Source organism: Typopeltis vanoorti, chromosome 14 (genome assembly GCF_054136105.1).
Source record: "Typopeltis vanoorti isolate ZY-2024b chromosome 14, IOZ_Tvanoo_1.0, whole genome shotgun sequence".
In the NCBI taxonomy this organism is placed as follows: domain Eukaryota; kingdom Metazoa; phylum Arthropoda; class Arachnida; order Uropygi; family Thelyphonidae; genus Typopeltis; species Typopeltis vanoorti.
In genome coordinates, this window is record NC_143562.1 from 63,656,001 (window position 1) to 63,681,632 (window position 25,632).

The window sequence follows — 25,632 nt, forward strand, 5'->3', positions numbered from 1 at the left end:
TGGTCCTAGTACAGAGCCCTTGGCACTACACTAGTCACCTTCATTTGCCTTGATACCACTCCACCATACACTAAACTCTGATGTTCATTAGCCATCTCCTTATCCATGTCACCAACCTCATCCATTTTCATTGCTCCAACTTATGTAATAATTTTCCATGCAGCATTCTGTCAAATGCCTTTGCAAATCCAGCAATCATAGTGTAGCCATTTCCTTTATCTGATTCTACTGTCACCTTATAAAATGACTGAGTCAGGACCTCCCTTTCACAAACCCATGCTGCCCCTTATAAAGTATCATTCCTATCCACCCATTCCTGAATTTTACTTTTAACCAACTTTTCCAATACTTTAACTTCCACTCTAGACTTGAACACTTTAGCCACCATTCCTTTTATTGGGACAAGTCTGGAAGAACAAAAACAAAGTGACAATATAACAATTTGCTTAATTTATTTGGGACAGAATGCTATTTATTTGGGTCAGCCAGTAACCTCTACCACATAGAATCTTAGAAAAATTGTTATCTTGATTCAGAAATTAGTGCTGATGAAATAGGACTGTTTTATCATGCTACATTTGGTTTCCTGTGTTATAAATATGCTTCACTGTTTCGATCAATGAAAGCAATAGATTGTGTAACAGTTCGATCAATGAAAGCAAATAGATTGTGTAACAGTGTTATGCTGTTCAAACATGTCCAAAACTGGTAAACGCAAGCTGTTAGCTATTGGGAAAAGGGCCAGGCTTTGATACCAGTTCAGTACCATGCACACAAAAATGCTTGGGTGATATCTGAATTTCTTAAGAATTGGGTTGTTGTGAGTTGGGAAATAGAATTAAAACTGAAATGAAGAAAATTTTTACTGGTTCTTGGTCAATAGTAGATCAGTGCAATAATTAATCTTTTACAAGTAAGTTTATGGCTGATACTTGATGAGAAATCAGTAACAAGACCATCCAAAACTGTTTTGCTCACTGTGGTCTTAAGCATTCATTCATTGATATGCTGAATGTGACCGACAGTAAAAATGATGTATCATTAGGGATGAACTACATCAGAAACAATGCCTTTGCATCAATTGGCAGTTGTCTTAAATACCATAATGAAAATCAAGATTTTGAGGAAGAAATCGAAGTAAAACATCAGAAGAAAAAGAAAATGATGAGGATGACACTTCTGAGCTTGAACAAGTCACTACCCAGGATGCTAGAAAATCTATTACTAGATTACGACTTTGTTTCATGCAAGAAGGCAACACAATTATATCTGCATTAAATACCTGACTGATTTTGTTTAATTGCAGTCAATCAAAAAAAAAAAAATCCAACAGGATATCTGCACCCATGTTTAATATACAGGGTGTTCAGGATAAATTTGACAGTTTCGTAAGGAAAAAGAAAATCTTCTTTGTATCTATTAAATTTAATGAATTGACAAAAAACATTACAGGCAGAGTTAATTACAATACTATCAACAAGATTTACTCAAAATAACCACCATTAGCATCGATCACAGCTTCAATTCTGCTTCGGAACCTCGAACAAGCTGATGCTACAGTCTCCCTGGGAAGGGCCGCAAAAACTGTTTTAATTTTATCCATTAACTGGGCTTTTGTATTACTGGAAGTGCGATTGGTGTCTTTTTCAACTGCGCCCCATACAAAATAATCCATGGGGTTAAGGTCAGGGGAGTTTGGAGGCCAAACATTTGGACTGGTGAAGTCGTAGAAATTTTCAGACAACCATTTTTGACTTTTCCCAGAGGTGTGGCAAGGGGCCGAATCCTGCTGCCATACATACGGCCTACCATTGGCTACCCTTGTTATCCAGGGCTTGACTACAGTTAGCAACTCCACGAACAAAGCCCGAATTCCAATGCCAGGGTTCTTCAACACCTGTTCCTGCAGATTTGCGAGGAATTCTGCTGTACGAACGCAATCAGATCGTCTGCTAGGGATCTTTCTTCTTGCTACATCCTCGTAGTCACCATTGCAAGTCTCTAGTTCATGCCTGATTGTTTTTACTGTATTCAGGGAGCATTGGGCAGCAGTCGTAATATCCTTATTTTGATGGCGGGCACGAATCATCATGATACAAGTTATTCTCTTCCATGATTCAGGTGGGTTCCAGCTATCCATCCTTTCTGACATCTTGTATATGAATGAAGAAGGGTCCAAACTTTTAAATGAAGAGAAGTGTGTGTTAATACATGTAACTTACGGAAAAATATAATTAATTATAAATATGTCAAATTTATCCCGAACACCCTGTATATATAAATCCATTTTTTTTATCACAAATTTTACTGTGATTAAAGTCAGTTGTTTAATTGGGACAGCTGCATAATTGGGCCAGATTATGCTATTCCTGATGCAGTCCAGTTAACTGGAATCCACTTTATTTTACTTCTTTCAAGATATAGGCTAAAAGCATGTTTTGGCATCTAAAAGACTATACAGTAAAACCCCAAAGTTACGCGGTAGGTGGGACCAACAAAAAGCGCGTAAATCGAATTCGCGTAAATTGGTATAATTTTGCATGTAATTTATAATATACAATCGGGACCAAAGGTTTACAAAAACACCTATATTTTTTAAGAAATATAATCATAATTGTAGTTTTTTGTACGTAAAAAAAGAAAGTTATTTCGATGTCAATGGTTTCATAAAATCTAATAGATTCGTCTGATGGCATAATGTCTTTTTCTTGTCATGCAAAATTTCTTCATAACAAGCTAATGATTTTTTTATTCCTTGTCTTGTGGCTACAATTCATTCCTCGTTAGAATCTATGTTCTCCAAAATCTGTAAACCTTTCTTTTATGATTGTTCTTACTGTGGCTTCCTGTAGATTGAACTTCTTTGCTAGCTCACAAATTTTAATTCCGCCTTCAAAATCCTTAATAATGTTGAGTTTTGTTTCCAAAGTCAATGTTTTTCTTTTCTTGCTAGTAGAAGAATCGGACTTGCTTCTTTTGGATGATATTATTATTTTTTGTGATAAAATTTTTATCAAGAACATAACATTAAACAATCGCAAGGTTTGTAGACTATAAAAATCGTCTATGAATGGAGACTGAGCGAAACACGTCAGTGCTTGTTCGCAGCTTATGTAGCTGGCGAATGAAAGATATGACTAGTAGTGAGGCGTGAAACGGGATGGGAATACGTACATATAAGAAACCGCGTAAGTCAGGGTATGACTATACTTTCATTCTCTCTCTCTTTTTTGTTTTTATCAAATTTATTACACTAATTTTTGAGAAAAATATCAGAATATAGCAGGTGAATTTTCATCCAATCACTGGAAAAAACTTTTCTAGTCAATGATATCAAATGCTTAACTGCTATAAAATAAATATAATAATGAAATTCTAGTAGCAAGGCTTATATGTTAGTCAGACATAACTGGTGATTAGTTTACGGAATGAACAACGCATATAAAGTATATTAATTAAAGGTAACTTTAATGAATAACTTCTATATTTCGGCAACGTCACATTGCCATCTTCAGGAACATAAAGATATGTTATGTGCACGCCGGCACTAACACAAAGCAAATGAGGAAGAAAGCAAGAAACTAATATTGTTCCTAAAGTCCTAATGGTGCCCTCTGGCGGGTTAATTTGGTAGTCTTGGCAGTTGGGCTGAAGTTCTCATAATGTAAGTCTCCCAAATTTGGGGTAGTTTCATGCACCCAAATTTGTTGAGGTTAGGAACGTTTTTTAGAGCTGCTGAAGATTCTATGAATAATCTTTCGTATTTAAACTTGCTGTGATGAATTATTTTTGTTTTCTTCCAACGGATTTTATGGTGGGTATCTCAGGCATGGTCTGCCAGCCCAGAGCGGCTGTACTGGTGGAACCGGATGTAGTCTTTGTGTTCTGAAATCCTGATATTTGTTGTTCTGCCTGTTTGGCATAAGTAGGACAATTTGCAGCTGCAAGGGACCTGGTATACACCCGGTAGGTCTAGGGGAAGTGGTTGGTCTTTGGTAGAGTGAATAAGGGATGCCAACTTTTTATATGGTTTGTAACAGGAAGTAAGGTCATATTTTTTGAGGATATTGGTTATTTTCTCAGAGGTGCCCTGGATGTAGGGGATGGTGATAGACTTGATGTAATCTTTATTGTGGAGGGGGGTTGTGGTTTACTGGTTTTAGTATTTTTGGGGGGTTATAGCCATTGGCTAAGAAAGTGTTGAGGTTGTGGTTTACTGGTTTTAGTATTTTTTTGGGGTTATAGCCATTGGCTAAGAAAGTGTTGAGCATGATAAAACAGTAGTTAGGGCCTTGTCATCTGAGCAGATTAATTTTGCCCTGTTATATAGTGTTTTTGTTGTGATCGGGGGGGGGGGGCTGCTGGTGAATGTATCTGCCATTATAGGTGGGTTTTCTGTGAACAGAGAAAACCAAAGATCCATCAAGCTGGCGGGTGATTAAAGTGTCTAGGAAGGGGAGGGTGTTGTTTTCCTCTTTTTCTAAGGTGAACTGGACTCTGGGGTGTTGGTTGTTCAAGCGTGTTAGGAAGGAGTGGAGTGTGTCTGAGCCATGTGGCCAAATAGCAAACACATCATCCACATAACGAAGCCAAATAGTGTGTTTTTGTGGGGCGGAGTTTAAGGCTTTCTCTTCAAATGTCTCCATAAAGAAATTGGCCAAGGGTGGGGAAAGCGGTGAACCCATGGCTGTCCCCTCTATCTGTTTGTAGAACTTTCCTTGCCAAACGAAATAGCCTGAGTTCATTGTGAACTGAAATAGGGCTGAGATATCGGGAGGAAACTTGGCTTGGACGAGCTCTAGGGTTTCTTTGAGTGGGACATTAGTGAACAGGGAGGAGACGTCAAAACTGACTATAATGTCAGTGTGTTGGAGTGTGAGATTTTCTATACTGGCTTTAAAGTGGGCTGAGTTTTTTATGTGTGATGGTGTGTTGCCATTGTAGTGTGTGAGCGTTTTGGCTAAATGTTTGGCTAATTTATATGTGGGGGAATCAATGCCATCCACTATGGGACGCAATGGCACATTTTGTTTATGTATTTTTGGGAGTCCATATAATCGGGGGAGGGGGTCTAGAGTTTTAAGGTTTTAGTTTGTTGGTGACTTCCACAGGCCAAGAAGTGACCTTCTTGGCGTGATCATCCACGGATATGCCATCGCACGAAAGGCCCGTCAATACGGCAAATTGAGGTTGAAAATATCGAGGCAAATAAATTGTCTGACATTCCTAAAACGCTGCCGGGATAACAAAGTGATCCCTAATTGTGTTAAATTGAAGCACCGTTTTACTTCCGAGAAAGCTCTGCGCATTTATAATTGCACTAGCTTCGCCCTGTTAAGAGAACAAATTACTGCGACGCGAGTTCTCCTGGCTGACGAAAACAAAACCTTACGGGCGCTAGAGGAAGAGCTTTCGGATACACTCGGCCGTGATCTATGGTCGATACTTCATGACGTCTCGTGCACATCGGCAAAAAAAGAATTCGAAAAAATACGAAGTTGGCACTTGAAAAAATACGAAAACCTGACAAAGAATTCTACCTCCTTACCACAGCCACCACTCAACACTGTAGTCAACCTCTCGTCGGCAGTTTTAAAGCCTGAAGCACGCACCGCACTTTCACGTGGTCACAATTTCACCCTAGCTCCTAAAAGAATACCTGCCGAAGAAATCATGATCCAGATAGAACGTGGGATTCGCAACCTGCCTAACCATATCGCCAACAACGTTAGACTGGATGTAGTCGGTGTTCTTACTAAAGCCAAACCTCCAAAAACGAATATGCTGCCCTACAAGAATTGAAAAACAACAAAAAAAATAGTAATCATCAAGGCAGATAAGGGAAAACTACTGTGGTGCTCAATCAAAAAGACTACAAAGGTAAGCTAACTGCTTTGGTACTAGACTGTACGACTTACCTCCCCATTGAATATAATCCGACCAGCTCTCAGATTAGAACTCTCCACAGACTCCTTAAGAAGGTTACTTCTTGGCCTGTGGAAGTCACCAACAAACTAAAACCTTATAACTCTAGACCCCCCCGATTATATGGACTCCCAAAAATACATAAACAAAATGTGCCATTGCGCCCCATAGTGGATGGCATTGATTCCCCCACATATAAATTAGCCAAACATTTAGCCAAAACGCTCACACACTACACTGGCAACACACCATCACACATAAAAAAACTCAGCCCACTTTAAAGCCAGTATAGAAAACCTCACACTCCAACACACTGACATTATGGTCAGTTTTGACGTCTCCTCCCTATTCACTAATGTCCCACTCAAAGAAACCCTAGAGCTCATCCAAGCCAACTTTCTTCCCGATATCTCAGCCCTATTTCAGTTCAATGAACTCGGGCTATTTCGTTTGGCAAGGAAAGTTCTACAAACAGATAGAGGGGACAGCCATGGGTTCACCGCTTTCCCCACCCTTGGCCAATTTCTTTATGGAGACATTTGAAGAGAAAGCCTTAAACTCCGCCCCACAAAAACACACTATTTGGCTTCGTTATGTGGATGATGTGTTTGCTATTTGGCCACATGGCTCAGACACACTCCACTCCTTCCTCACACTCTTAAACAACGAACACCCCAGAGTCCAGTTCACCTTAGAAAAAGAGGAAAACAATACCCTCCCCTTCCTAGACACTTTAATCACCCGCTAGCTTGATGGATCTTTGGTTTTCTCTGTTCACAGAAAACCCACCTATAATGGCAGATACATTCACCAGCAGTCCCCCCCCCCCCCCCCCCCCCGATCACAACAAAAACACTATATAACAGGGCAAAATTAATCTGCTCAGATGACAAGGCGCTAACTACTGTTTTATCATGCTCAACACTTTCTTAGCCAATGGCTATAACCCCCAAAAAATCCAAAAAATACTAAAACCAGTAAACCACAATCCCCCTCCACAATAAAGATTACACCAAGTCTATCACCATCCCCTACATCCAGGGCACCTCTGAGAAAATAACCAATATCCTCAAAAAATATGACCTTACTTCCTGTTACAAACCATATAAAAAGTTGGCATCCCTTATCCCCTCTACCAAAGACCAACCACTTTCCCTAGACCTCCCGGGTCCCTTGCAGCTGCAAATTGTCCTACTTTGGCCAAACAGGAAGAACAACAAATACCAGGATTTCAGAACACAGACTACATCCGGTTCCACCAGTACAGCTGCTCTGGGCTGGCAGACCATGCCTGAGATACCCACCATAAAATTCGTTGGAAGAAAACAAAAATAATTCATCGCAGCAAGTTTAAATACCAAAGATTATTCATAGAATCTTCAGCAGCTCTAAAAAAACGTTCCTAACCTCAACAAATTTGGGTGCATGAAACTACCCCAAATTTGGGAGACTTACATTATGAGAACTTCAGCCCAACTGCCAAGACTACCAAATTAGCCCGCCAGAGGGCACCATTAGGACTTTAGGAACAATATTAGTTTCTTGCTTTCTTCCTCATTTGCTTTGTGTTAAGTGTCTGCGTGCACATACCATATCTTTATGTTCCTGAAGATGGCAATGTGACGTTGCCGAAATATAGAAGTTATTCATTAAAGTTACCTTTAATTAATATACTTTATATGCGTTGTTAATTTCGTAAACTAATCACCAGTTAATAATGAAATTGAAGTCAGTATATATATTGATGCAAAATTTGTTTATTTTTCAGTATTTCACTTTTCTCCCTTTCATTACATACAAACTGAATCTTCCTCTGGTTTCTTGGAGAGTATGCCTCATGCTAATATATTTCTTACTTCATTTCACCATTTCAAATAAAAAAGAAATTAATGGAGAATGAATGAGTGTTGTTTATGCATCAGTGATAGATAACTGAGAGGAGACCTCTACATAGCCTTTTATGGAATGTGAAGAACCCAGGGAGACCTCAGTTCCAGTGTTAATCTTCACCTTCTCGTGGAGTGCCCCATCATTAGATATCTAACTGGATACTAAATGAAGGATGAGAGGTAATCTGGGATTTATCCAACCAAATTTTATTCTCTGTTTGCTTAAAGTGAAAGGCAGTAATAGTACAAGATGAAATGCCTTGCTAGCTTGGGAATTACTGATTTAAACTGCTGCTTTCCTCAGGGAAACCATTGAGATGTCAATTATTGGAACAAACTTAACATCATCAGCCAGATAGACACAATCAATATGCATCAAGAAAAGAAGTGGAACAGGGTAGAATTGAAAAAAAAAAAGAAAAAAAAAGTGAGATTCTTCTATATAGGAAATACAAAATGTTATATTCATGCAGAAATGATCAGGGAAAGGAAGGAGTAACTGTAGTATTCAATACTAAATGTCGTGACAATATTCTTGAATGACAAGCATCAAAATAAAATTTTAGTAAATTATTTTAGTAAATACTTTGGTGAATAGACACACCGACCGAGAGTTCGCTAACAGAAAATACATCTCTCCATGCTTCGAGTTCCTAAGTACTGAGAGTTTTTGGTCTCTTAGGTTTCTCCCTATTCTCTGACGAAAACCAATGATTTTGAAACAGCTGTCAGGCTAGTGAAACCTTATCAAACAAACAATAGGAGGCAAATATACAGATGCTTACTAGCGATCATTTTTCCTATTGTTTGGCTGGGGTAACTCGTAGTATGATGGCGAGTGTATTCCCATAAGCTCTCTGGTCAAACTTCACCGAAACTTTTATAGTTTCTAACTATATTTGCCACGAAACTTTTATAGTTTCTAACTATATTTGCCACGAAACTTTTATAGTTTCTAACTATATTCGCCACGAACTTTTATAGTTTCTGTATTCGGCTTTGAAATAATGTTGGATTAATATCCACTTAATTTATATAATTTTGCATTGCCAAAGTGAAGCCTTTTGACTCTTTATTTTAGTAAATCAAAATAGAAGGTTCTAATGAAAATTGGAGGAATTTTTTGAATCATTGGAGAAGTCATCTGATATAAAGAAAAAGTTTGGAGTTGTAAACAGCAGAGGAGGAAATGATTACCATATAGAAATGTTTTGGGAAAATTTGTCTCTGATGAAAACCAATGATTTTGAAACAGCTGTCAGGCTAGTGAAACCTTATCAAACAAACAATAGGAAGGCACATATTCTACCCACATGCTCTTTTAGTCTAAGAGTTAATTATAAATAGGACTGTAAGTAATACAGGATCTTAACTCTTATATAACAATTCTCATGTTAAATTAGGACACTACTTTTGCTGTAATAAAACTATCTATATGAATTGTTCTCTGATGATGCTATAAATAGAATATAGCTTTGATGTAATTAAAAATTTTTTTTTTAATTTCTACAACTGTGTTAGAAATAATTACTTTAATTTCCCGACGTTTCGACCTTCATATTAGGTCATCATCTGTTGTCTCTTTGGCATACTGTTTGAAATGTAATATAGCCTGCCTATGTGTGTACTCCAGATGATGACCTAATATGAAGGTCAAAACGTCGGGAAATTAAAGTAATTATTTCTAACACAGTTGTAGTCTTTATAATTTATCTGAATTAAATGCTGATCACCGTGTAATATTAAAAGAAGTGAAAACACAAATAAATGAAAATGGTAAAAGATGACTCAAATTATTGATTTCAAAAAAGAATGGTAGAAAAATTAAATCTGTGAAGATGCAATATAAGCTAGCAGTATTATGATGGACCACTGGCTGTTTTGTCTATTTCTGCCATCTTTGAAATGGCCATCTCACCACCATACTGCTGGCTTGTCATTTTTTGTTGCTTCAGCTGCAATTCCAGTGGTTCCTTTTTACAAGGCAGAGAGCATTGTTGATCATCATTATGAAATGAAATTTAAGGTAATTAAATTATTGGAGTGACTTGAAAAAAAGTTGAATGTTTGGTTTCTAGAGCAGGGTTTCTAGGAAAGACTATGTAAAAATAAATAAAAAATTACTAAAAATATATAAAATTGAATTTCTCACAGTACTGTCTTCAAACAGATTTTTGTAGTGTTTTGACAAACAAAAAATCCTTATCCCCAACCACCTTACAAAATGTACTATAGGTTTATAATAACCTTTTTTATAATAACCTTTTTTAGGTGGGAACCACATGTAAAAATAAATAAATAAATTGTACGTGTTCACAAAGCAGATATTAATTTTTCTGTGAGCCCACTTGTGAAATCTATAGGGTGTTTTTTTGGGGGTGAGGGGGCAGAATACCAGTAAATGAAATATCCTCAAATTTGGTCGTAATGAGATCACGAAAAAGAGATTTTAACATTAAAAAACAAAATTAGTTCAAAAATGACTGATAAGGGAAATATGGTGCTGTGAGTGGGAGAAAATTATTTTATGTTAACTGGATGGTATGTGATTGTGAAATTATTCAGTGAAATTTATTTTGCTCATTTCGTAAAATAATGTGATACAAAAATCATATCACATAGAGCACAACAGATCTGTCAAAAGATTTTGTACATGATGCGCAATTCTGTCTTTCAAATTTACTGGGTGAAGAACTTTACCCTGAAACACCATGCTTTTGAGGTTATCCCAAAGCCAAAAGTCACAGGGCTTAAGGTTTGGTGAATGCAGTTGCCACTTCATAGATAATGAGTGACTCATTACTCTGTCCTCTGGGAAATGTTGATGCAATAATTACTGAACATCACATCCTGCGTGTGGAGGGGGACTTCATCTTGCATCAACAATGTTGTGTTCAGACAATCTTTGCTGCAGTTCCAGGATGACAAACCTACTCAAATGTCCTGATACCATGTAGCTATGACTGTGCAGGTCACAGATTCAGTTCAATGGATTTCTTTGAAGAAAATTTGCTGATTAACAAACTTGGCTGTAAACACCATCCATACCTTTAGCAAATGTAAGGAACTTGTTGAAATGTACGAGGATTCTCTGTAGCCCATATGCAGCAGTTTTGAGTTTTTTCTGTGAGTAAACATTCAAAATAAATATTACTTTGTGTTTACTTTGAGTGTTTCCACAAACATGAAAATGCATTTCATCATTTCATGGGTTGTGACAAGGCCAATCCTTGTCAACCTCATTGCGTGTTGGAAATGTCAACTCAAACGTTTCTTGGATGCTGATATCTCCTGTTTGCAACTCTTGACTGTGGCTAAATTTATATGGGTAGCATTGCAACACTTTATGCAGAGTTCTCCATACCATGGATGGCAAATCTGTCTTGCTACAATATGTGCACTTCATGAACTTGTAGCATTCTCATTTGACTGCTCAACAACTGTAGTTGCAACATCTTCAGTCATTTGCAGAATTTCAGATTTATTCCTTCCTGGTTGGCAAATCGACAAACCACGTGTATCACTGCATTTGGTGTCATTGGGCCTTTTTGCAAAGTGTTTAAGTTTCCGAAAACCTGTAAAGTGCTACTGCAGCATTTTCCCACATTTCTATAGAAACACTTCAAAAGCAAGGAATGCTCAGGCAAAGTGAGACTCATCGCACAAGTTGAATGACTGTGGAGTTGGTTTTGCTCCTTTATATACTGCCATGCAAAATTGGTATGCAAAATTCATTCTTTTCTCTCTCTCTCTCTCTCTCATATGCCATTTTTTGAACTAACTTTTTTTATTGTCAAAGTTTTTTCCCCATGATGTGGTCAGGGGACTCACCAAGTTTGTCTATTGGTTCTCTCTCTATATATATATAGATTGCTCTGAATAGGAGTACTTTAATTTGAAACACTCTTTTATATGTAATACATATATACATACATGCACACACATGTACTCATAAAAGCATCAAATGAAGTTATTGGGAATTTTTGGAATTGAATCAATACTATAATCCCTTGGCATTCTATTCTGTAGTTTAGATGTTACAGTGTAGAATTATCATGAAATAATTGTATATCTAGTGTTTTTAGTCAGTAATTTGTTAAATATTGTAAATTATTTTGATCATGTTCACGTAATACTTATATTTTGACATTCTAGGTTAGGTATAGAGAAAGGATAACAATTTTGAGAGGAAATCATGAAAGTCGGCAGATAACACAAGTTTATGGATTTTATGATGAATGTTTAAGAAAATATGGTAATGCTAATGTATGGAAATACTTTACAGATCTTTTTGACTACTTACCTCTAACTGCATTAGTTGATGGCCAGGTAAGTATTTTGTTCATTCATGTATCTTATATTTATTAGTTCTGACTTGCATACATATGTAGATCAGAACTAATAAATCTTATCTGTTATTATCTTGTTAGTTGTTACTAGTGTCAACAACCAACAAAAATCAGGTGAGTTGCCAAGATATGTCTGCTATTCAGGATTCTCATAAAAAGTGCAGTATTTCATACAAGGCCAAATTTATTTCTCTATCTTTGTATTAAATAGTTTTATTTATTTATTTTTTTAATTGGCCAAAATGTGTTAGCACATCTTCATGTGACTGTTTTCATAATCATAAATTAAATAGTTGATCTATATAAATGAAAATTTAGTAGAGAAATGGAAGAAAATATAAAACTATTATTTAAACTATAGCACGGAAATGTTTAATGCTCTTGTTTTCATATGCTCAAATAATCATAGCGTGAAGTGAAGATGAACTCCAGAGATTAATATATTTCTCAAAGATAGTTGCTAAAATTGGAATGCAAACATCAGCAGACAAAACAAAAGTTGCTTTTAAAAGACCATCTCCTGTCCGAAGTAAAATCATGTTTGAGAATAAAATTTTAGAACAAAATTAACTACTTCAAATACATCGGATCTGGTATATCATGTACAACAGAAGCTGACATTGATATCAAAATCTCAAACTTTCTAATGATAGCAGGCACAATCAGTAATGTTTTCAAACCTAACCAAGTTCAAAAGCATATAAGATAAGAGTTTATAAAATTTTGACAAGACTTCTCTACTGTACTGAGTGAATTATGAACCATAAATACTGTAGAAGAAAAAAGAACAGAAACCAGATAAATGAAATTCCTATGAATAATAGGCAGACTGCACTCTCTGGAGAAAAAAACAACAACAAAAAAAACCAGATATGTAAAGAATTAACATACTCAGTATTGCAAAATACAGTGGTGCCTTGGTTAACAACGGTCTCAGATAACGACAAGTGGCTGTAAGAAAAAAAATCTCTTGGTTAATGACACAGGCTTTGGTTAATGACCCTCAATTATGTGAACCTCTATCCAATCTAAAAAACCGGAATTTTCCGATCGCACTCAGCCACGCGTGGGAAGACATTGTCGAATAGAGAACAGCCACGCAGCATAGCTGTGAAGCTCAGATATGTTTGACCCAACATAGCCAGCTGTTTACGTTTATTGTTTCTTTTCTTGTAGTATACTGTGCTTTATTTTAAAATTTGTGGTTATAAGTGTGTTTTATGATGAAAATGAGTATTTAAGCATTTATTTTTTATGTGTTAGTTCATATAGACAATAAATCGGCGGGTGCATGTTACTGTTTGTTTGCCATCAAAAGGCAAAATCAAATCTTATCTGTATAATAATCGTTGTATCTATAAGCTGCTAATCAGTGTATGTAAGTGCTGTATCTAATATCGTCACCTTACAAGCAAAATACACTGTCAAAAATTGCAGGTTTCAAATTTAACTGTTAACTTTTATTTTCAAATGACGATATGTTCTTTGTACCTTGTTTTAGTGTTGTACAATTTGTAATAATACCTTATTTTACGTATCTTTTTTTTTATAAAGTGAATTTTTTTACCGTTTACAAAATGGATCCCAAAAAGAAAGCTAGTGAGGGAAAAAAAACCCAGAAAAATTTTCTCTATTAGAAGAAAGAAATAATAGCAAAACATCATGAAGGTGTGAAAGTTATGCAGCTAGCTTGAATATATGAAACCAGTAATTCTACAATATCAACCATTTTGGCTAAGAAAGAAGAGCTTATGGTAGCTAAGGTTGCTAAGGGAACTTCAAGGTTGAATGTCAGAGGGCTTCTTTTTGAGCAAATGGAAAATCTATTACTAATTTGGATCAAAGAAAGAGAAATGGCAGGCGATACTACATCTCAAAATGCAATCGGAGATTTATCAGGATTTGAAAAAGAAGACTTCAGGATCAAGTTTTGAGGTAGATGATGATTTCAAAGGTAGCAGAGGTTGGTTTGACAACTTTAAAAAAAGAACAGGAATTCATAGTATGGTCAGACATGGAGAGGCAGTTAGTGCTGACAAAGCAGCAGCAGATAAATTTGTCAATAGCTTTACAAGAATTATAGAAGAAGGAGAATACCTACCTCAACAAGTCATTTTCAATTGTGATGAGGCTTGGGTTATTTTGGAAGAAAATGCCCAACAGGACATTTATCACAAAAGAAGAAAAAACACTTCCTGGGCATAAACCAATGAATGATAGGTTAACATTGCTTTTAGCAGCAAATGCAAGTGGAGACTGCAAGGTAAAACCAATGTTAATCTACCACTCAGAGAATCCCCGAGCATTCAAAAAAGTTCAATGTCTCTAAATCCAATTTCGGTGTTTTGTGGAAGTTTAACAGCAAAGTCTGGGTCACAAGAATAGAATTTAGAGACTGGATTTGTGAAGTGTTTAGACCAACTGTCAAAGCCTATCTTGAGCAAAAACAATCTGCCTCTAAAAGCCATTTTAACCTTGGATAACGCACCTGGCCATCCAACGGGCATACAAGAAGAGCTACCAGACGAATTAGATTTTATCAAGGTGATTTTTCTTTCTCCCAAGACTACATCTCTGATTCAACCTATGGATTAGCTGATAATTGCAAATTTTAAAAAACTTTACACAAGGGCACTTTTTACCAGGTGCTTTGAAATGTGTGAGGCTACCAACATAACCCTAAGAAAATTTTGGAAGGAAGAATTCAACATTGTCATAGCAATTAGGCTAATTGTAAAGGCTTGGCAAGAAGTAACAATGAAATGTCTCAAAGCAGCATGAAGGAAACTGTGTCCTTCCTTTGGTAATGAAGAAACTTCAGATGAAGGACACAAATTGGTAAAGGATATTGTGGCAACTGGTCATGATCTTAACTTGGAAGTAGAGGAAGAAGATGTTGAAGAATTATTGGAGATGCATGACAGAGAACTGACTACTGACGAGCTAAAAGAACTTTTCAAGCAGCAATGTGAAAAAAAGGAAATGGAAATTTCATCTGAAGATGGAGAGAAAGAACAAATTACGACTGCTGAAATCAAAAATGTTTTGGTAAAGTTGGAGGAAGTTCAAAATGTTGCTATGAAATGGAATCCAAACAAATCTGAGGTTATCAGTACTGCAGATCTATTTAATTAAAAGTCCAAGCAATTTTTGAGAAACATTTTGAAAAAGTGGCAGAAGCAAACAACCCTAGACATGTTTTTTACAGGTTCATTTATCAAAAAACTCTGAAGTGAGCCCAATTGTCCTTCTGGCGAAGATTGATAATTAAAAACTGTTTTCATGAACAATTCCTTTTATTAATGTTAATTTTTTGTAGCAAATACATATACTGTATAATAAATAAATGATATTTATCATATTTTTATGACATTTTAAATGAGTTTTATCTGCATTTTTAATATGTACTATGGTTGTGAGGAGAAGCCGGAACAAATTAATCGACTTTTATTTAAATCTTATGGGGAATCGTGCCTTGAATAACGACGGTAATCCTGGAACGGATTACCATCGTTAACCAAGGCACAACGGTATATAAATATTAAAAAAAAAAAAAAAGTGTATTTGTGAACATATTGAAAAAATATAAAATTCAAGACTACCCAAAAAGATTCTTTACCACCCAGTTGGAAGACAGAAGTCAGGGATAACCAAGGAAAAAGATGGAATGAGATCAGAGCAGGCCACTGCTGTGATCTCATCTGTTTTAAATTCCAGGAAACTACAACTCCAGGAAATAGTCGATGGTGATAACAAATATTTAAATTCTTTCTTCAAAATTTAATTTTTCTTCTGTTATTTGATTGATAGCTTCTTCTGACAGCCATTTACAATATATTTTTCTTGTTGCTTTAATTAGATTTTTCTTTGCTTCTTTTATTGCTGTATATTTTGTTTCTTCCCACATTTGTAACTGTAACTCTCTTCCTGTTCCCCCTCTCTATGTGGGACACCTGTTCGTGGTGGAGGGGACCTCCCAGTGATGATACTGGCCCTTTTCATTCTTCCTCTTTTTCTTTGCTCTACTTTTCCTGAATCTTTTTCACTATTCTTTTTCCACACTATCATCACTGGGATCCAACGCCTTGCTTCTATGTTTGCCGTGCGACCCATGGACATCCGGAAAGGGGGATCCTGATAGTCTTGCACTAATTTGGCTCCTGCTTCGGCAAGACAGGTGATCCTGGATAGCCCAGCCAGGATCAGTCAGCTAGTGGACTTGCCTGCAAGGGTGAATGGTGTTGCAGTAAGTCTCTCACCCTGTGGTCCGGGGTCGGAATCCTAGACCTGCTGCAGTGCCGGTATAGCATCCAGGGTAGCCCTGGCATTCCACTCCTGAGCGCAGTCTTTGCTTGCCGGGTAGTGGGCGTCCATGTGTGGCTCTGTGGTGGATGGGGAGCTCTGGCAACGAATTAAAAATTCCTTAAATATGAATTCATCCTCAAATGTTTCGGGGACTCTAACAAAGTCCCAACCAAGTACTGATAATATAGACAGAGTATATGGAAACAGAAGTAAGAAACAAAAGATATCGGATACTAACATAAATGTACCAACCTTTTTAATCATTCATGCAACAGGTGAAGGACCAATTGGGAAAATGTCACCCTTCTTTATCCAAAAAGGTTTAGAAGGACTGGCAGGACCTCCCAAAACTGTCAAGAAATTGCTTTCTGGTGATATCCTTGTGGAAACAATGTGCAAACAATATTCTGAGAAACTACTGAACGCAACGACAATGGGTGGAATAAAAATTGCCGTAACACCTCACAGAACACTCGATTCCAGTAGAGGAGTGATATCAGAATGGGATCTCCTTGATGTTCCTGATGAGGAGATATGTTCAGAGCTTAAAGATCAAGGAGTGACAGGTGTGAGGTGCATCCTGATATGCAGGGATGGTCGCCTGGTCTCAATCAAGAACATCATCCTTATTTTTGATACACCTAGGCCTCCGACATCTGTAAAAACAGGGTATCTCAGCTGTTCTGTTAGAATGCACATCTCTAACCCACTGAGATGCTTTAAATGTCAAAAATATGGACATGCCCAAACTGCCTGTCGTGGTTCTACTACCTGTGCCCGATGTGGTAGTAAAGAACATGATAATAAATCTTGCTGTGAAAAAAAAAAAGCTAAATGTGTCAACTGTCAGGGAGATCATCCAGCATACTCTCATGCATGTCAGAAATGGAAAGATGAAAAAGAGATACAAAAAATTAAAACATAACATATCAGGATGCAAAAAAGAAAGCTGGCCACCATTACACCTGTTCTACGATCCTCTTATGCTGAAAAAGTAACAATTAAAAAAAGTGCCAATGTCTATTCCACCATTTGATAATTTTATCATACCTGAACTTTACGATCACAAGTGCTTCTCTGTTGAGCTCATTAATCACAAGACCTATCGTCTTACTCCAGAAGCAACTTCAAAAATGGTCCCATTCGATGAAAACTCGCCTGTCAAAAAAATTATGGTGGAGACTTCACTCAAAGATAAACCACTAGACACTCATGCGGAAAAAATGGATACCTCGATACCCACTGAAAGCAAACTAAACATATTTGATGATTTGAACACTTTACCAGAGGAAAAGATGGATACTGGCCGTCCATACTTCCCTAAAACAGGGGATAAATATAAATCTGACAAAGGTAAGCCCTCAATCCCTCGAAAACCAGACAAGTCAATAAAATCAAGACAATAGGAAAATTTTTACAATGGAACTGTTGTGGGATCTGCCAGAATATTGACGATATCAAGATGTTGTTGCAGAAACACAAACCTTTCTGTTTCTGTCTACAGAAAACTTACTTAAGACCCAATGAGGACCGTACTTTAGGAATTTCACTGTTGTATGTAAGGATAGAACTGGAGATCGTCCTGCTCCTGGAGGAATAGCTATCCTAGTGGGCAGTCATATTCCTTTCCATCAGGTCCAACTTAATACTTCTTTGGAAGCAATAGCGATTCATTTCTCTGTGGGATTTCTTATTATAGTATGTTCAATTTATTTATCACCAAATGCTGAGTTAAATGAAATTGATCTTGATAACCTTATCTCGCAACTACCTGAACCCATATTTTTGATGGTGACTTTAACGGTCACAATACTCTATGGGGTAGTGCCAACACTAATAGACGCAGTCAAATCATTGAAAAAATTCTTGATAATAATAACCTTTCCCTTCTAAATAATAAACTCAATACTTTCTTCCGTATGCCTACCTGCTCATATTCTGCAATTGATCTTACAATCTGTTGCCCTTCATTCTCCCACTGCTCATGTGGGACATTGACGAGAACATATATGGAAGTGATCACTTTCCCTTTAACTTTTTTTAATAATAACCTTTCCCTTCTAAATAATAAACTCGATACTTTCTTCCATATGCCTACCCGCTCATAATCTGCAACAGATCTTACAATCTGTTCCCCTTCCATTCTTCCACTGCTCATGTGGGACGTTGAAGAGGACATATATGGAAGTATCACTTTCCTGTTCTTTGTACAATGTCTTCACAGGAACCATGTTCACTCACACAGATACCTATATGGAAATTGGACCAGACGAACTGGAACACTTTCTCTCATCTTGCAAAATTTAATGCTGATGCCATCAGTCAAACACCTATCAATGAAGCTGTGAAATATATAACAGAATGCATTGTCCAGGCAGCAACAACCTCCATCCCAAAAACATCATCTCGATTTCCAGTCTATCCAAAGCCTTGGTGGAACCCAGAATGTCAGGCAGCCAAAAAAAAAAAGATCAACACAGAGCATGGAGCATATTTCATAGATACCTCACCACATCAAATTTAATAACTTTCAAGCGTGCTCGAGCCAAAGCCCATTATGTAAGACGTCAGAGTCAAAAACAATCGTGAATTCAATTTACTTCATCAATTAATCAAATGACCAGTCCAAAAATTGTATGGGATAAAATTTGGAAAATGAAAGGCAGATATAGTACACACTGTTTATCCACCTTAGACTATAATGGGAGTGTTCTTGCTGATCCCAAAGCTATTGCAGATACTTTGGGAGAAACCTTTGCTAAAATCTCAGCAACAACTTCATATTCTCTGGAATTTTTAATACTGAAAGAGCAGCAAGAGAAACAAAGGCTTAATTTTTTTACCAACATTCTTCAGTCATATAATCAGCCATTTGTCATGGAGGAACTAACAAGAGCTCTCCTACAGTCTCACCCTAGTGCAGTAGGACCTGATGACATCCATTATGAAATGATAAATCATCTTTTATGGATCTTCTTCTCTTATTATACAATAGAATACTTGCAGAGGAAGAGTTTCCGAATTCTTGGCATAAGTCAATTGTCATTGCTATCCCAAATCTAGGAAAAGATCTCGCACAAGCAAATAATTATCAACCCATTGCTCTGACCAGCTGTCTTTGTAAGATACTAGAGAAAATGGTAATGCCAGACTTCTCTGGTATTTAGAAAGCAACAGTCTTCTCTCCAATACACAATCTGGTTTCCACAGACATCGATCAACTTTAGACCATTTAGTTCGGTTAGAAACTTGTATAAGAGATGCATTTCTGAAGCAAGAACATCTTGACTCAGTTTTTTTTTTTTTTTTTTTTTTTTTGACATGGAAAAGGTTTATGACACAGCCTGGAGATATGGCATATTAAAAGACCTCTATAACCTAGGTCTCAAAGGACACCTCCCTATATTTATTAAAAACTTTCTATTCAGACAAACTTTCCAAGTCAGAGTGGGAAGTATGCTATCTCGACCATATCAAGAACAAGGTATTCCCCAAGTCTCTGTCTTAAGTGTAACCCTTTTTGCTATTAAAATTAACTCAATCATTGAACAGCTTCCTTCCATTTTAGACAATGCTCTATATGTCAATGACTTCACAATTTACTGTTACTCACGTAACATGAGGATAATTAAAAGATAACTTCAGCAAGCAATTGATCACGTCTCTCTCTGTGGGCTCTTAATAATGGGTTTAGGTTTTCAACAGAAAAAAAGTGTCAGTGTACACTTCTGTTGAAAACGCACTCATCACCCAGATCCTGAACTAAGAATGGGACACTGTTATTCCAGTAGCTACAGAGCTCGCATTTCTAGCACACATTCGGCAACTAAGAGAAAAGTGCAAAAGAACTTTGAGCCTCCTTCGCACTCTATCCTCTACTGAGTGGGGTGCTGATCGGGCTTCATTGCTCCATCTTTATCGTGCACTTATACGTTCAAAGCTGGATTATGGGGCGCAAGTCTATGGTTTGGCAAGACAGCGTAACCTACGATGGTTGAATTCCATCCATCATCAAGGTATACGGATAGCTACTGGTCCCTTTCGCACCTTACCAACTCCAAGTCTCTATGTTGAAGCAAATGAACCAGCTCTATCACTTCGATGGAAACAGTTGTCTCTTAATTACGCTCTAAAAATAAAATCTCTCCCAGATCACTCTACATGGAATAGTATCTTCTCTCTGCATTGGGAAGCTCAATATCACACACATCAAACTGCTATACATCCTTTTGGTATGCGTATTAAAGAAACTGTGCAAGCTGTTACTATAAATGTTGACAACATTAGCTACACTAAACATAACAGTTTAGTGTAGCTAATGTTAGTTTAGTTAGTGTAGTTTAGTGTAGCTAACATTAGCTACACTAAACATAACAGCATTCCTCCATGGCAGGCTTGCACACCATCCTCTCATTTTGTCAGCTACAGAAATCTTATACCCCATCATCCATTTACCTGCAATTGTTTAATGCACACATAGCAGTACATGCTGATTTCTTACCCATCTATACTGATGATTCAAGAACTAATACCTCTGTTGGCTGTGCTGCTGTGTTTCCTGACATTATTATTATCTCAAATCAGATCCCACCAGACTGCAGTAATTATACAGCAAAGTTACATGCCATTTAGCTTGCACTTGTGCATATAAAAGAAAATGCTACCAAAAGTGTATAATTTATACAGGCTCATTGAGCTCTTTACAGGCTATCTCCTCTCCTATGTATAATCCACATCCAGTACTTTATGAGGTGCTACACCTGCTTCACAAAATGAAAATCCTTAATTTCGATGTTCAGTTCTGCTGGATTCCAGCCACATCGGAATCAAAGGAAATGCGGCTGCTGCTATATCAGCTCATACCTTCTCCACATACTGTTTGACAGTTCCATATACAGACTACAGACAACTTATAAGATTAAAGCTAATTGCTCAGTGGGAGCTAACATGGCAAGAAGCATCAACAAACAAATTTATAACATTAAACCTGAAATTAAACACTGGCATTCTAGTCAACGTACAAAGAGAAGGGAGGAGGTTGTCCTTGCTAGGCTCCACATAGGTCACAGTCACCTTACTCATTCTCATTTACTGAGAGCTGATGACCCTCCCATATGTGAAAAATGCAACACACATCTCACTATTCATCATATTCTGGTAGATTGTCAAAAATTTACATGAGAGAAATGAAATTTTCACCTATCTAACCAAGCCATATACACTCAGGGAAATGCTAGCAGACTCAGGCAAATTGCATGATGTTTTTAATTTTTTAGAAAGAATTAATTTGTACAAACAAATTTGACCATAAAATTTGTTTATATGTAAATACTTTTTTTGCTTAACTTAACTTTTATACATACATATTATTCGTTAGGTTAAATCTGACCAATTATGTATTCCATAGGCTTTGATCTTGTATATTTGTATCACCCTGCTGTAATTTTGTTAATATGTAAATACCATAATGCTAAACTTATTTTATGCATCAATGCTGTATAATAATTCCTTTCTGACTCTTTAAGTATTAGTATAATAATGTTTGTTGTAATCTTACTTGTAGACACTGCTTTCCTTGACTTGTTTTGTATATACTTATGTTAACCTATAGTTATCTATTTATGTACTGCTGAAAAAAGTCATTTTGTTTATATGTAGGTACTGCATCACTTAACATACATTTTGTGTATGCATCTTATTTACTACTTTTTTTTTCGAATAATCATGTAGTGCTGTAAGACATCTTACCTATTTGTGTACTGTCTAGTAATTTTGTTTATATGTATTGCTAAATTCTGTTTATACTGCATTGCTAAATTTAATTTTCATCCATGTATATTGTTGGATCCTACTTTCTACTCCAATGTGTATTCTAGTTGTTGATTGACTCTTCATTCGAACACAGAGAATATTTATTTTTAACTGCGCCACTCTATGTTCAGATTTGCATGAGCAACGTTGAGGAATCAACCAATCTATATTATTACTAACTTAATTTTAGGCCAAGGTTCTCTTTATTATATAGGTTCCCGCTAAGATTCGAATTATTTTAATGAGTGGTGCAATGAAGAAATCAGGCAAATACAAGATTCAATTCAAATAAAATTATCTAATGCAGTGTCACATAAATTTACATCAAAGCAAAGATTTCTAGTGGGGAAAATACATTTAAACAATAATTAAGTTTTCATTGAGATACTAGCAAACTACTCAGCTGAGTATAATAATTACGATTAGAACTTAAGCTTACAGATTATATTCTTCTTATTATCAAGGATTCTTATCACAACTTCACTCGTATCAAAGTTTTAATTATTCAGTATAGTTTAAATATCAACTCAGTTTAACTATTCAGAACAATTATAAAATGTATACCATCAGGCATTCAATTGAAGATTTCAATTTTCTGTCATCCTAGCAGAATAGTTCGCAGAGATTTTCAGTTTCCAATATTACATTAAGTTTCTTACAACGGGCTTCTCTATATCACGCTTTCAGTCTTGAACCATTAATCCAAATGGAACAATATTTGGGACGTCAAGATGGAAATGTCTCACTATATTATCACACTTTTGATCTTGAATAGTTAAATACAGCAATAAGGATTAAATTATGTTTGCTGGAAATAAGTTCACTACTTCACACTAGGCATAGAAAAGATAATCTTACTGGCATAAGCAGTATAGCTTCTTCACATCGAGAATCCTATGAACACACTTAAATTCTTGTTGACTTTTGCTTTGAGACTACACAAACTTAAAAGAATCTTCTGTTTCCGTAACTGATTAATAGACTCGGGAGAATATATTCTTTTTCACTGGTTTAACTTAACTTCCAATTTCTTTCTTTTCTTATTCTTATTATCCCTTGTCCTGCATTATTCCACTGCAAGGCGATAGGAAATTACAATAAGATTAGAACTCAGAAAAAGGTAAGTCAAAGTACCAAGCGATTCCCAGTCCTTTCTATTCCATTCACTCCATGTTAATCGGCCACCTTCCTTGCCTGCTTCCCTACTCCCGTGTGTGTGTTTTTTCATGTACTGCTTATCAAATCCTACTCTCCTTTCCTGCCAAAATCTGGTTCTAACTGGTTTTGTTTATATCCAACTGGTTTCATGTGTCCTGTACAGTAACATGCACTAGCTAAAAGCAACATAATTTCTCATAGCAGCCAATCAAGTGTTATCTTAAAGAATTTCCTGGATATATTAAAATTGCACATATTACAGTTTTTAACATTATATTAAAGGAATTAAATTCACAAAATAATTGATATTTTTAATACACAGCTTTTCATAACTGTAATTTATCCCAAAAATTTATAAATAAATATTGATTAACATAACTTGGAAGAAATTATATAAATAGCATATTATGAACATGAGACTATTAGTTTAAAAAAAAAACAAATTTTGCTCAGGGAATGGTAGATTATGTTGGACTCTAAATGATGTATTAACAATTTCCATTTCTCTTTATTCAGAATCCAACAATATTGTATAATAATCCCTTTTTGCCTATTTTTTGTACTGCTATAAAGGAATCTATTATAATTTTACATGATTACTAATTAACTTAAGGAATTCACAGCGTACACTAGAATATAAATTAAAAGTAAACTTTAATATATATATATCCAATATTTTGGCAACGTTACGTTCCCATTTTCAAAGGAACTTACAATAAAGACACGTGCACACAGGCACTACTTACAGTAAATGAGGACGAAGTAGGAAGCTATAGTTTCTCCTAAAAGTCCTGATGGTACCCCCTAGTGGGGTTGCCAAAATATTGGATATATATATATATATATATATATATATATATTAAAGTTTACTTTTAATTTATATTCTGTGTAACCAGCATATAAGCCTTTCTACAAGAAGTATAATTTTACATATATGTAGATACTGCATTCCTTGTCTTAGTGTTTCATATATTATGTATTAAGTTATATTGTTAACTATTTTTGCACTACTGTAATAACCTCTGACCTTGTATGTTGCTGTGCTCTCTGCAGCAGTTCTGTTTACATAGAGATGCTGCTTTGTGAAACTAGATTCTTGTAGAAACATATTGTTTACAATTTTCTGTAAATGCTAATGTAATCTTTAGTATGGCACAGTATGACCTTTGTAGTTTTTGTGCCATATAAACTAACCAACCAATCTTCCTGTCCTCTCCTTACATTTTAATTTCTTTCTGACTTTTACCTTAAATGCTTCATTTATAGATGTAAATCAAATTTGATACAATCCTTTTGTTTCTTCTTAGCTTTAATTTTGGTTTAACTTCAGCTATCAATAATTCATGATCTGTTCTACAGTCTGCATCAGATAGTGTTTTGCTTTCTTGATGCTGCTTCTCCACTTACTTTCTGCAATAATATAATCTGTTTGATTTCTGTATTCACTTTTGGTGAAGTCCATACTTTAAGCCTCTGTTCATAAGATTATGTTTGCAAAATATTTATATAGAAGTGGTTTGCCATTACCTTCTGTATGTTTAGCCTACTTGGTAAGGCAAATACCTAAGAAAGAGACTCCCACTGTAAGAGATGAAAAAAAAAAAAAGTAAAATAGGAAAGATTCACCCTTAGCCCTTGAATATTTTAAATAGTACTGAGCGAAGGATCAAGAAGAAAAGAAAGAAGAGTAGGTACCAATATATGTAATATAACACATGTATATTACATGAAGTAAGAAATTTATAGAAAGAATAATCTATAAATTAGTTTATAGTTTATAATCTATAAAAAAAAAAAAAAACACCTGAATGACTGATATTTCTTTTATCTAAATTCTTAACGTAATGAAATTATTATGCGAGCAAATCGCAGTCTGGAGAAGATGGTGATGCTTGCTAAAGTTGATGGAAGTAGGAGAAGAGGAAGACCAAGAATTAGATGGGTGGATGGAGTTAAAGAAGCAACTGGAATGCACTTGGAGGTTCTGAAAGACATGGTCAGGGACAGATCGGAATGGAGAGCGGAAGTTCGTAAAGTTGCTAGGAGTCTGAAACGACTCGATGGATCATAACACAATGAAATTTAAGTAAATAAGGAAATGAAGCATTTATAGCATGCAAGTTTCGAACTGTTCAGTTGTCATCAGGGAAGGAGGAAGAGAGAAGTATGAGGATAGTGAAAAATGAGTGGCATTG

At 36.0% G+C, this 25,632-nt stretch overlaps 1 protein-coding gene across 1 annotated transcript in view; it reads left to right on the plus strand.

The window, feature by feature from the left end:
• Nucleotides 1-25,632, plus strand: part of mts (protein phosphatase 2 catalytic subunit mts) — a 97,817-nt gene that overhangs the window by 31,141 nt on the left and 41,044 nt on the right. The window contains exon 3 of the mRNA XM_090404408.1: nucleotides 11,970-12,143. Coding sequence (XP_090260534.1) covers nucleotides 11,970-12,143 — 174 coding nt within the window. The remainder of the gene's footprint in view (nucleotides 1-11,969; nucleotides 12,144-25,632) is intronic.